Source organism: Lynx canadensis, chromosome A3, assembly GCF_007474595.2.
Source record: "Lynx canadensis isolate LIC74 chromosome A3, mLynCan4.pri.v2, whole genome shotgun sequence".
Classification (NCBI taxonomy): Eukaryota; Metazoa; Chordata; class Mammalia; order Carnivora; family Felidae; genus Lynx; species Lynx canadensis.
In genome coordinates this window covers 10,044,511-10,057,318 of record NC_044305.1, presented here as the reverse complement: position 1 = coordinate 10,057,318, position 12,808 = coordinate 10,044,511, and the positions used below count along the sequence as shown (strand labels likewise).

The window sequence follows — 12,808 nt, the reverse complement described above, 5'->3', positions numbered from 1 at the left end:
CACTATCAGAAAGCTGAACTCCTAGTGAAGTAGGACAGTCCAAACATGAACTTCTTGCCTAACAGGTTTTTCTTGAGACAGACAGAGAGAGAGGGAGAGAGAGAGAGAGAGAGAGAGAGGGAGAGAGAGAGAGAGAGAGAGAGAGGCAGCTTCTGAAGGACAATAGGGACCTGGCCATGCACAGGGAATATTCATTCCATTAGTCCAGAGGCTCCTAACAGGTGTGGTTCTGCCCACTCACGCCCCGCCCCCCGCAGCACACAGGGACACTTGGTAACGTCTGGAGACATCTTCAGTTGTCACAACCGGGTGGATGGTGCTGCGGGCATCCAACGGGCGAGGCCAGGACTGCTGTCACACTCTTACGAGGGGCAGGACAGACCCCACAGCAGAGAATTAGCCAACCCCAACCGTCAGTAGTGCTGAGCTGAGAACCCCTGAGGTCCAACCTGGCCAGGTCTGACTTCACCCTGTGTCACAGCAGATGGCCCGGCGGAGGCGGGGGAGACCCTGCCGGGCCCTGTCATATGGGGACGGCGTGGTCCCCGCTCCACGATGCTCCTTCCTCAGGGCGGCCAGCCAGCAGCCTCCCCCTCCTGGCTTTCAGCAAATGCCACAGAGATCTCGCTGTGGTGACAACAGCACCCAGCCACCCTTCCACTTCCCACAGGGAGCCTCTCCTTCCCCAGGGCCCCTTCCAACTGCCTCTCCCATAATCCCCTCAAACTGTTTATACAATGAGAGAAGCAACAATGGGATCCCCAATCGATGTGGTAAAGTAACCGCGGTTTAACAATCACGTTTTTAAAGAAAGAAATCATGTTTTTCACGGGTAACACGGCAAAAAAAAAAAAAAAAAAAGAAAAGAAAAAAAAGCTCAATCTCTTAACAAAATCAGATTATCCCACCTCCTCCCCCTTACAGCGATATATTTTTAGACTAAAAGCAAGATTTTAGCATAGGCGGCCAATTCCTAAAGGTCAGACGTGGCTGGGAGGGGGGCGCATCTACAAACCTCATGAACTTTGAGTTCATACTTTTCTTAAAGCCAATTCTCTGCTTTTTTCTTGTAAACGTACTCCAAAAGGAAACTCCCTATCCCGACTGCAAAAACAAAGCAAGTATCACTTGGCACAAAGAGAAAGAACCATGAAAATAATTGCTAGCCTTTCAGTCTCTGGCCATGAGCCACCCAAAGTGATCTTTGGCGACATTTCTCCATCAATCTTTCCAAGTCACACAAATGAAAGAAAACAGACATTAGCGTTAAGAAATCAGCACTGTTCTAGTTCTGTAGGTGAGAGGCCTCGATAAGAACATGACGAATAGTCTTTTTCTTTGGAAACTAAACCAAATTCCACTCGCTGTCATAAGTGAAGCTGGAGACAACACGCCATGTCCATTCCCAAAGGTGGCCCCAAAATATGGCCAGAGCGAATTCAGAACCTTCATCGTTTGCATCTGGGTAACGATCCTAAAAGAAAGTTCTATCCTGAGGAGTAACCACCCCAAGTCCAACGACAGATGGGTCGGTGCCTCACCTCCCCCTTCCAACTCGTTGCATGGGTGCCTTAGGTCAAGGTCAAATGGCCGTGCTCTTTCCTCGGGACTGGCTGGCATGCAGGGCCTCCAGTCGCTGGCCTGTCTCAGGAAAGCCCCCCCACCACCCCACCCCAGCCCAAAGCATGGCTCTGGTATCCACCCGTACCCTTCAGCATCCGTGCCTGGGTATGTGATTCCACATCCCCTGGTGTTACTGCCTGTGGTGGCACCTGACCTGGTCCCGGGCAGGGACTCCGTAACAGGAAGTGGATGGCACTAGGGCAGCTGGGCTGGCTGGCGGAGGACACGGAGGGCACTTTCCAATGGGCCGCTGCCAAGGCTTGTTCTGACTGTTCGCATCCAAGGGGGCCAAGAGCTGTTTACGCAACTCTCCACTCCGCCATGGAGAGGGGAGGGGCGGGGGTCTGCGGATGTCACCGATCAGCACAGCCTCGTCCTCATCCTGCCCCCGACACACCCCCATACGCTGTGTACCTAACACCACCTCCGCCGTGTCAGAAGGACCCTGAACACGTACACGCGCCTACGTACATTCGATCCTCGTTATGTGTGCTTTCTGTATTTGCAAATTCACCTACTGCCTGAAAGTTATAACCTCAAAGTCAATACTCGCAGCATCGCTGTGGTCACTCACGGACAGGTGCAGAGTGGTAAAAACACCTGTATCACCTCGTGCGGCTTCCCCAGCTGAGGTCAAACAAGGCAACGCCGCTGCCTTCCTGTCTCAGCTCTCCTACTGTAAGCACGTGTCCCGTTCACGGTCTATTTAGTGCTTTCCTTTCTGTACTGGAGTCTTTTGTTCATGACATCACTACGGCCCCCAAGGATAAGGCTGGCCTGCTGTCCAGTCCCCTGACAACAGGAAGCTTGTGAGCTGCAGTGCTGTTGGTCAGGAGTTCAACGTTAATGAATCAACAATGCATGTTAAATAGTGGCTGGAAACCAAAATATCCCTTTACCACAAGGTAAACCGTGACCAGAGGCTTGCAGGAGACTGACCCTGTACCTCCCCTAGGAGCAATGATTCGGTATCCGCTAATTCGGGGTTGGCAGAAACCCTGAATGACTTTCTGAAACACAATCACCGTGAATAACAAGAATCAACTAAGCTATAAACCTAATACCCCCTCCATTATGTCAAAAGAGAAAGGGCACTGGAACCCCGCAAATTAGAAGGGGCAGCTTCAGACCTTCCAGCTGAGTGAATGTATCTATAAGAAGACCTCCTGGGGCACCTGGATGGCTAAGGTGGCTAAGCATCCGACTTCGGTTCAGGTCATGATGTCACATTTCATGGGTTCGAGCCCTGCGTCGGGCTCTGTGCTCACAGCTCGGAGCCTGGAGCCTGCTTCGGATTCCGTGTCTCCCTCCCTCTCTCTCTGCCCCTCCACTGCTCACGCTCTGTCTCCGTCTCTCAAAAATGAATAAACGTTTAAAAAATTAAAAAAAAAACAAACCAAGAACTCCCTACATTGGCATTAATTGTTTTCATTCACATAAACAGTGAAAAACCCACGTTACTGACGGATCTGGTCCTGGCACGATGCCGAGGACAGCCCTGTCGTTAGGCTAAGTCATGCGAGGTCTGAGATGGCTTCCAGAGGCGGCCAGTCTCTGGCCTGCGGGCATTTGCCAGCTGGAGTTCTCACTCAAGAAGACCTTCTACCAAGACCCAGAAGGAAGAGGAGGTGATGTCAGCCAGTACACGAGTCCCCATGAGGCTCTGGGAGAAGAACGCTTTCTGATGCTCACCAGCGCTCATGACGCTACTCTGTGCGCACGATGCCTCATCATCCAGGCACCCTTCCTGGGTCCCCAGCTTACAAAACAGGAAGCTGAAGCGCAGAGGGGAGAAGACAGTCGCCCGGAATAATACAAGCAATAAAATGGCAAAGCTGGTCTGTGTGACCCTGGAATCCAGACTCTCAACTGCAAATCGACAAGGCCAGCAGCCTGTCCGTCTACAGGGGTGCCTGACTGACGCTCAGTCAGTCGAGCATCCAACTTCTGGCTCAGGTCATGATCTCACGGTTCGTGAGTTCGAGCCCCACATCGGGCTCTGTGCTGTCAGCTCCCATCATGCTTCAGACCCTCTGTCCCCCTCTCTCTGCCCCTCCCCCCGCTCGCATTCTCTTTCTCAAAAACGAATAAACATTGAAAAGGTAAAAAATAAAAAAATATTTAAAGTACAGCCCACAATATTATCTTTATTCTTCTGCCAGTTTTCAAAATGTGATATACATTTCTCTCTGATTTCTCCCCAATTCTCAGCCAGTGGCAAAAAACAAAAAGCAAAAACAAAAATCATTCAGCGTTACTAGAGGGAAAAATAACTGGGGAAAACCACATCGAGGGGGCAGAGCTGACCCGACCAACACCTGCAGCCACCTGTCTCGCTGCTCTGGGAAACTCTCCCAAGTTCTACTAGGCTGGCGGCAAGCCCACCCGACTTCTTGTTAGTTTCTGCCACTCGTTCTTGCCCTGGATTAATTGCTTCACTATTCTGAGCCTCGGTTTCCTTATCAGTAAAACAAACAAAAAAATACCAACATCAGGGGCACCTGGGCGGCTCAGTGGGTTGAGCATCCGACTTCAGATCAGGCCATGATCTCACGGTTCGTGAGTTCGAGCCCCGGGTCGGGCTCTGTGCTGACAGCTCGGGGTCTGGAGCCTGCTCGGATTCTGTGTCTCCCTCTCTCTCTGACCCTCCCCCATTCATGCTCTGTCCCTCTCTATCTCAAAAATAAATAAAGCATTAAAAAAAAAATACCAACATCAAAGGGCCACGGTTCAGCAGGAGCAAGAAAACCTGAGTCCAGACCCAAGGCACCGCAGACCCTAAGTCTGGGCTCCTCCTCAGTGGTCAGGGAATGGGCCGCACGACGTGTCCACTTACATCCTGCGTCCTCAAGTAAAACGTAAGCCGGAGCCCCAAGATGCCTCCCCCACGCCCAGCAGGCAGGTAGCCCCTGTCCCCTCCCCGCCCCCCACAGCCTCCCTGGGACACGAAGCCAGGGCAGGCATGTGTCCCCCAGGCTTGTGGGGTGTACCTGTCTGCACTGGTCACTGCCTGCTGCTGTAAGCGGTCACCACAAATTCACGATCATACACTTCAGGCGTCCATAGCAGGTCCCACGGGCCTCCAATCAAGACGTCGGCAGGGCCAGGTTCCCCCTGGAGGCTGTTTCTCCGGATATTTTTGGTTTCTGGATGCCCCCTGCATGCCGCTTTCTCCCCCTCCAAGCCAGCAGTGGCGCCCCTTTGCCATCTCTCAGATTCAGTCTCCTCTCTTTCAAGGACTCTTGTGATGATGACACCGGGGCCACCTGGCTAATCCAGGACAGTCTCCCCATCTCGAAATCATTAACTGAATCCCAATGGCAAAGCTCCTTTTGCCATGAAAGGTCACACACTCACAGGTCCCGGGGGGCCACTATTCTGCCCACCACACCTTACATGCCATAACCTCTGGAACAATCCAGATTTCCTCTGTTTTTATTCTTTTCCATTAAATGCTTGACTTCTTACATTAATAGCATATCAAGGTTTTCCCATAAATCATCCACCAAAAAAACTCTTCACACGATCATGTGCCTTGTGTTTAAAGATGAAAACTACCTCACCTCCCAAGCCCGAGCACCTCCTAAGCTGCTGCCCCTTCAGTGGAGGGAACGACACCAAGGCAGAGGGGACCCAGGAGGCCTTCTCTTTGCCTGCGGCTCCCTTCTGCTACTCACACCCCAAACTCCCCACCCTCGCGCTCAAATCACGTGGTGAAGACTTGGTGCCACCAAGTGAAGATCTCTGAGCCACGAAGATCAGAAGAATGAGTAGGCAGCCATCTGGGAATGTCCAATAGACCTCTCCCTGCCTGGACCTTCTAGAAAAGGCATCCTCTCCTCGCCCCCAGGACAGCATAAATTGGAGATCAGCTTCAGGCATTCCTTCTCTCAGAAAGGATTCATTGGGCACCTACTCTGTGCCAGGCTCTGGGTGATGGTGATTAAGTTGTCCCCAACTGGGGCCCAGGGTGTTCCCAGCTGAATGATCACATGAGCACATGTCACACGGCAACTGTGAGAGAAAGAAAAGGAGCCAGTGCTCAGAGATGCTCCAAGTGGGATCTGACCTCTAGTCAGGAACATCAGGAATGGCTCCCCTGAGGACGTCCAGTAAGGCTTAATGGAAGACTGAGCTTTGACTAGATGAAGAGAGGAGGGGACATTCCAGGCAGAGAACAGGAGGTGCAAAGGTCCTGTGTCAAGAGGGAGCCTAGGAGGAGATACTGAGCTCAACCCAACTTCTAAGGGCAAGGAGGTCCAAGACCAAATCTTGAGCAACTGCAACGTTTAATGGTCAAAGATGGGCAGGAGAACTCGACTCTCACAGAGGATATAGGAAACACCGACAACCTGTGTCTCTAAAACTCAGGGTACCATAGCCAAACTATGGAGAAGGGCCAACTGTCCACCAACTGATGAATGGATAAAGAAGATGTGGTGTATATATATATATATATATATATATATATATATATGTACAATGGAATATTAGCCACCAAAAAGAATGAAATCTTGCCATTTGCAATGACGTGGATGGAGCTAGAGTGTATTATGCTAAGCAAATTAAGTCAGTCGGATAAAGACAAACACCGTGTGATTTCACTCCTGTGGAATTTAAGAAACAAAACAGATGAGCACACGGGAAGGGGAAAAAAAGAGAGGGAAACAAACCATAAGAGACTCTTCTCTTTTAAGTAGGCTCCATCCCTAGCACAGAGCCCAACATGGGGCTTGAACTCATGACCCTGAGATCACGACCTGAGCTGAGGGGTCAGATGCTTAACCGACTGAGCCACCCAAGAGACTCTCAAAGACAGAGAACAAACCGAGGTTGGTGAAGGGAGGTGGGTGGGGCTAGATGGTGATGGGTCTCAAGGAGGGCACTTGTGATGAGCACTCGGTATTGTACCTAAGTGATCAATCACTGAATTCTACTCTACTCCTGAAAGCAATATTGCACTGTATGCTAACTAACTAGAATTTAAATTAAAAATTTGAAAGGAAAAAAAAAACTATACCAACTGCTGGCAAGAATATGGAGTACCTACAATTCCTAATTCTAAAATAGAATTGCTTTGGAAAAAAGTTGGCAGTTTTTGAATACAGTTTTAAAATACAGTTTTAAAAATAGAAGTAAGTAGGGGCGCCTGGGTGGCTCAGTAAGTTAAGCATCCGACTTCAGCTCAGGTCACGATCTCGCAGTCCGTGAGTTCGAGCCCCGCGTCGGGCTCTGGGCTGACGGCTCGGAGCCTGGAGCCTGCTTCCGATTCTGTGTCTCCCTCTCTCTCTGCCCCTCCCCCATTCGTGCTCTGTCTCTCGCTGTCTCAAAAATAAATGTTAAAAAAAATTTTTTTTAAATACAAGTAAGTAAATAAATAGGGGTGCCTGGGTAGCTCAGTCGGTTAAGCGTCTGACTCTTGATTTTAGCTCAGGTCATGATCTCACAGTTCATGGGATCGATCCCCACATAAGGCTAACAGTTTGGAGCCTGCTTGGGATTCATTCATATTCTCTCTATCTCTCTCTCTCTCTCCCACCCCCCACCCACTGTCTCTCTCACTCTCTCAAATAAATAAACTTAAAAAACAAGAATCAATCAATCAATCAGTCTCAGGATAGACAGGGGGAATGAAAGCATATGTCCACACAGACACGTTTATATTCACTGCAGTATTGTTTATAATATGCAAAAACTGGAAATAACTCAAATGTCCACCTCGGTAAATAAACAAAAAGTGGCATATCCAGACAAACGAATTTGACTAAGCAATAAAAAGGAACTTCAAAACTGTTGTGCTGAAAGAAACCAATCACAAAGACAACATACTGCATGATTCCATTTATATGAAATTTCCAAAAAATGCAAGCCTACGGAAACAGAAAGATCAGTGGGACTGAGCGTAAATGGGCATGAGGGACTTTGGGGTGATGGAAATGTTTGAAAACTGGACTGTGGTGATGGCTGCACAAACTCTGCAGCTTTAAGAAAAAAATCGATGAACCGTACATTTCCTATATAAATATTTTATGCTATGTAAAGTATGCCTCAAAGTTGCTTTAAAAAAAACGTGGTAGAATATGAACCTAGTCAGCTCTTTCTAAACCCAGTTCACATCTAAAACTTCCTAGTCCAAATACATCAAAAATCAAAGCATCCTCCTCCAGTCTGGTCACAAAACCTGAAGGCAAAGTCTTAGTTTAGCCACAGCACATGCTCCCTGCCCTACACAGCACAACAGAGCCCTTACACACCTGGTTGGACGTTTATGCAGAATCATTTCCCCAGATTTGATCAGAACGGAGTCATGAAATCCGTAATACTTGTTAAAAGTTTAATGTTTATTTATATTTGAGAGAGACAGAGAAACAGAGCACGAGTAGGGGAGGGGCAGAGAGAGAGGGAGAACAGAATCCGAAACAGGCTCCAGGCTCCGAGCCGTCAGCACAGAGCCCGACGTGGGCCTTGAACTCACAGACTGCGAGATCGTGACCTGAGCCGAAGTCGGATGCTCAAGCAACTGAGCCACTCAGGTGCCCTCATAGTATTTTTAAATGTCCCCCCATCAAAGGAGCATTCTCAAGAGCCCCCGGTAGCAAACCTCCTACAAAGACCTGTTTATCACCGTCAGCCCCAGCAAATACTAGGGTGTACTAAGTGCTTACTGTTCTAAACTTTACATGGATGAAATCTCTAAAACAACCCTCTGAGGTCTCCGTAATTCTTGTCACTCCCACTTTACAGATGGAAGCACTGAGACCCAGAGAGGTAAGATAATTTTCCCAAAGTCGAACGCGAGTTGTGATGGAGCCTGAGCTCGAACCAAGCTCTTCCCCTCTGGGACCCACGCTCCTACCAACCAACCTCTGGCGTTTCACCAAGAAGGGAACGTTCAGCTCGCAGCAAAGCGCGTGAAGTCAGACTATGGCTTCCAGCAATGTGCCGCACAGGCCGCGTTTCCTAACCACGGCAAGGGTTTTCTCAGCATCGGGATGCGGTAACTTTCTTGAGAGAGAGAAAACAGCACTGGGGCCACAAGATGCCCTCAGCAAATAAAGTGCATGTCTTGGAAACATACCGAGTAACCCCAGCATTAATTAAACTGTCTCCTGGGGCTCATGGCATCTATGTTTTAGGGTTTTGTTTTCTTTTTTAAGTTTTTTTTTTTGGGGGGGGGGGGTAGAGAAAAGGAGAGACAGAATCCCAAGCAGGCTCCTTGCCATCCACAGAGAGCCTGGTGCAAGGCTTGAACTCCTGAATCCTGAGATGTTGACCTGAGCAGAAATCAAGAGTCTGACACTCATCTGACTGTGCCACCTTGGTGCCCGTTTTGGGGTTTAACCATAAAATCACCAACCATTTGGGGCGCCTGGCTAGCTCAGTCGGTTAAGCGTCTGACTTCGGCTCAGGTCACGATCTCATGGTTCGTGGGTTCAAGGCCTGCATCGGGCTCTGTGCTGACAGCTCAGAGCCTGGAGCCTGCTTCACATTCTGTGTCTCCCTCTCTCTGCCCCTCCCCCACTCACACACTTGCACTACCAATAAATAGAATTTTAAAAATAATTTTAATAAATAGGGGCACCTGGGTGGCTCAGTCGGCTGAGCGATGGACTCGTGATTTCGGCTGGGGTCACCATCTCACAGTTCGTGAGTTTGAGCCCCGCATGGGACCCTGCTTGGAATTCTCTCTCTCTCTCTCTGCCCCTCCCCTGCTTGCTCTCCCTTTCTCTGTCTCTCAAAATAAATAAACATTAAAAAAAAAAAAAGTTAAAAAAAATAAAACAGAGCTATTTATGTCAAGTACCCAAGCAGAGAGCCTGACCATTCACATACAATTCCTGACTTCTGATGTTCCACTTCAGATTTTTCACTGTTAACAACGGTACAAAATTAATATGCGTTTCATATGAACTGTAGTTTGAATTGTAATCTCTTCCGGGAGGTGCAACCCTCTGCTGTGATGCTGGCCAGCCACGAGCCCCAGCCGGCCAGGAAATCAGGAGGGTAAATACTGATACACTGACAACCATCCCACACCCATACAGCCACTCCGTCTTCCACTTTCAGTCCAGTAGTCAGTACATTACATAAGATAATCAACACTTTACTATCAAATAGGCTATTTATGCTACATGATTTTGCCCAACTGTAGGCCAATGTAAATGTTCTGAGTATGTTTAAGGCAGGCTAAGCGATGCTACGATGTTGAGTAGGTTAGGTGTAGTAAATGCATTTTCACCTTAAGGTATTTTCAACTTACAATAGGTTTATCGGGATGTAATCCCTTGGAAAGTAAAGAAACATCTATATTAGTTTCTTCTTTCTTTAACTCCTCGCCCCCATTATATTTCGGGGAGACTCTCCATCACTTTGCTTCCAAAAGTGTTTCCAAAACCCCAGCTTCCCACCTTGAGGTAGCTACTCCTAAAACTGCAAATTAAACACAGGAACATATATATACACAATTGCCTGGCTCTCCTGATAGATGCTTTGAATATGAATCTGTGTCACTGTTTAGGAAATAAATTAGTTCCAAAGTGGCAAATTCTAAAAGGGGGTGTGATCTTCCATTCAAATACCAAACAGAAAAATTTTTAACTGTCTGCACCGCTCCCTGTCAGCCCCCACGTTAACAGTGCATATTTCTATCATGGTTAATTATCACTTTTAAAGAATTATCTACATTTTCCTCTCATGCACTGCATCAGGAGTTCTCAACAATGACAGCATGTTAAAATCATCTGGGAGCTTAAAAAAACAAAAAAAAAATAGAATAGATACCCTGGTCCCACTCCAGATTATTTCAAAGGTCTAAAACAGGGCAGGGGCAGTGGTTTGCTAAGCTCCCTGAGCGACTGCACACAGCCAGGGTCAGGAGGCCTGCACGGGTCAGGCACGGCTTGTTTAATTTAATTCATCTTTGTATCCCAGTCGCCTGGCACCGCCCCTGCACACTGTAATCATCTCATAATTGCTTTAAACGCGAACACCTAGAGGACTCGAGTCCACTGAATACACAAATTCATGATTTACTGAGGCTGGAAACTGCACGCATACGCTATCCAGGCATAGAGCTCAAGGATCATTCTTGCCCCTTGAGTAGTCAGGAGTATAACGAGGGAGAACAGAGAAGGAAGGGAGGGAGCACTGTCTGGGAGCCCAATGATCCTGACTTCAATCTCCATTTTGCAGCATCTTCCCGGCAGTCCTTAACCTCACTGCGCTCGGGTCCTCCTGTCTTACATCAACCGGGCCTCCGGAACATTCAAGGAAGACAGGGACAAAAACCGCACAAAATGGCAGCTAGCATCATGACTTTTTTTTTTTTTTTTAATTCCATGGACACCTGATGGAAGCAAGCAGCCCTAAGGGTTCCCCCTCTCCACCTCCGGCACGAAGCAACCGACTCCGCAGTAAGCCGCCGCCACAAGGAAATGCCCAGAGCCGACAGGATGTTAGGGGGCAGGGCGGGTCCAAGGCCGCAGCCCCGCCCAGCTGCCGGGCTCAGCCTTCAGGGGACGTCAGCCTCACCTGGGCAGCTTGGGAAAAAGCACCTTTCCAGCTCCCACCCACCCCCGCCCCCAAACTCCGATCGGAGGGCCTGGGAGGGGCCAGAGAATGTGCAATTTAACCAGCCCCCCCCCAACCCTTACCCCCAGGTAACTGTCGCGGGCGATGCCACAGAGTCCCTTACAACCTCAGCAAGACAGGACGGCTGGGCGGAAATCGGCAACCCGTCCGCTCGCTCTCCAGGAGGGAAACCCACGCCTAGGCGGCCATGGGGTCGGCCGGGGCGGGAAAGGCCACAGCAGGTGGAACCCCCACCCGGGCCAGGGGACGCCTTCCCTCCAACTGTGGGGAGCCGGAGGTTCTCCGGTCAGCCAGGAGGAGCCCCGCCCGGCCTCCTGCGGCCGCCGGTTTCTGACCCACCCGAGGCCGTGAGGGGAAGGCGGCCGACCAGGGGCCGGGACCCCGAGGCGCTGATGCAGGACCCCCGTGGCGCGGGTCTGCGGCGAAGGCCGCGTCTCCCCCGCCCCAGTAAGCCCAGCACATCCGGGCTCCCGAGGGCTGTTCCAGGCGCGGAGCAGGGTTTGCTGGGGACCGAAGCGTAATCACAACAAGGATAATCAGGAAACAATAAAACGGTGGAAAGCCATGGCTGGTCCCAGTTCCGCGCGCGGGGCACGGCGCTGGGGCGGGCCGGGCTTCCCGGGGCTTCCAAGGAGAGCTGGGCCGGGGCGGAGGCAGCCGCGCGCTCGGGCCCCAGGGGGACGCGGTCGCGCAGGGGGGGCCCGGGCCGGAGCTGCAGCCGCGACGACCCGCCCGCCTCCCCCGCCGGCCGCGAGCTCATGGCGCCGGGCGCGGCCAAGCTGTCAGGCCCGGCCAGGCCGCCCCGGCCCGCGCGGACAAAGGCGGCCGGCGTCCCCGGGCCCCGCTCACCCGGCGCGGGGCCTGCTGTCCATCCGCTTCTTCTGGCGCACCGGCTGCAGCGGGATGTTGTCCGTCATGTCGCCCGCGCCGCCCGCCTTGGCCGCCGCGCCCCCCGCGCCGCCTGGGCCGCCGCCCGGTCCGGCCTCCGCGCCGCCGCCCGCCGGCGCCGCGCCGCCCCGGGGAGGAGGCGGCGGCAGCGGGCGGGCCGGCCCGCAGCGAGGGGGCGAGCCTCGCGAGCGCCGGGCCACGCGCGGAGCCGCCCGCGCGGCCCGACCGACGGACACGGGCGCACCATGGGCCCGAGCTCCGCGCTGCGCCCGCTCGCCCCGCGCCTGCCACGGGGGGCGGCCGGCTGTGTCCGCGCCGCCGCCGCCGCAGTGTCCCCGCCCCCCGCCCGCGCCGCGCGCCCCCCCACGCGCGCCCACCCGGCCACGCGCCCCCCGCCCACGCCCCGCCGTGCGCGCGCGCGCCCGTCGTCCCCCCGCCCTCCCCCCAGCAGCCAGCCGCGCCTCACCCGCAAACGCGCACCCCCGGCCGCGCTCCCCCCACCCCACCGCAGGCACTTCTTCGCGTGCTCACGCCGGCACTGGCATGCAGTTGCACACACGAGCCCCGCACACACACACGCTCACTCTCACCCGCTCGCTCCCCGGCAACATGCCCATTCCCAACCGCGCGAATGCACACCCCCCGCCTCACTGCCTGACATTCACCATCACACGGGCACGCCTTGCACACACACCCTGCCACCTCA

The 12,808-nt window shown here is 52.2% G+C and overlaps 1 protein-coding gene across 1 annotated transcript in view; it reads right to left on the bottom strand.

The window, feature by feature from the left end:
* The window catches only part of ATP9A (ATPase phospholipid transporting 9A (putative)), a 132,421-nt gene extending 120,275 nt beyond the window's left edge, over window positions 1-12,146 (bottom strand). The window contains 1 exon segment of the mRNA XM_030309389.1: window positions 12,064-12,146. Coding sequence (XP_030165249.1) covers window positions 12,064-12,131 — 68 coding nt within the window. The 5' untranslated portion in view covers window positions 12,132-12,146.
* Between the last annotated feature and the right edge of the window lie 662 nt (window positions 12,147-12,808).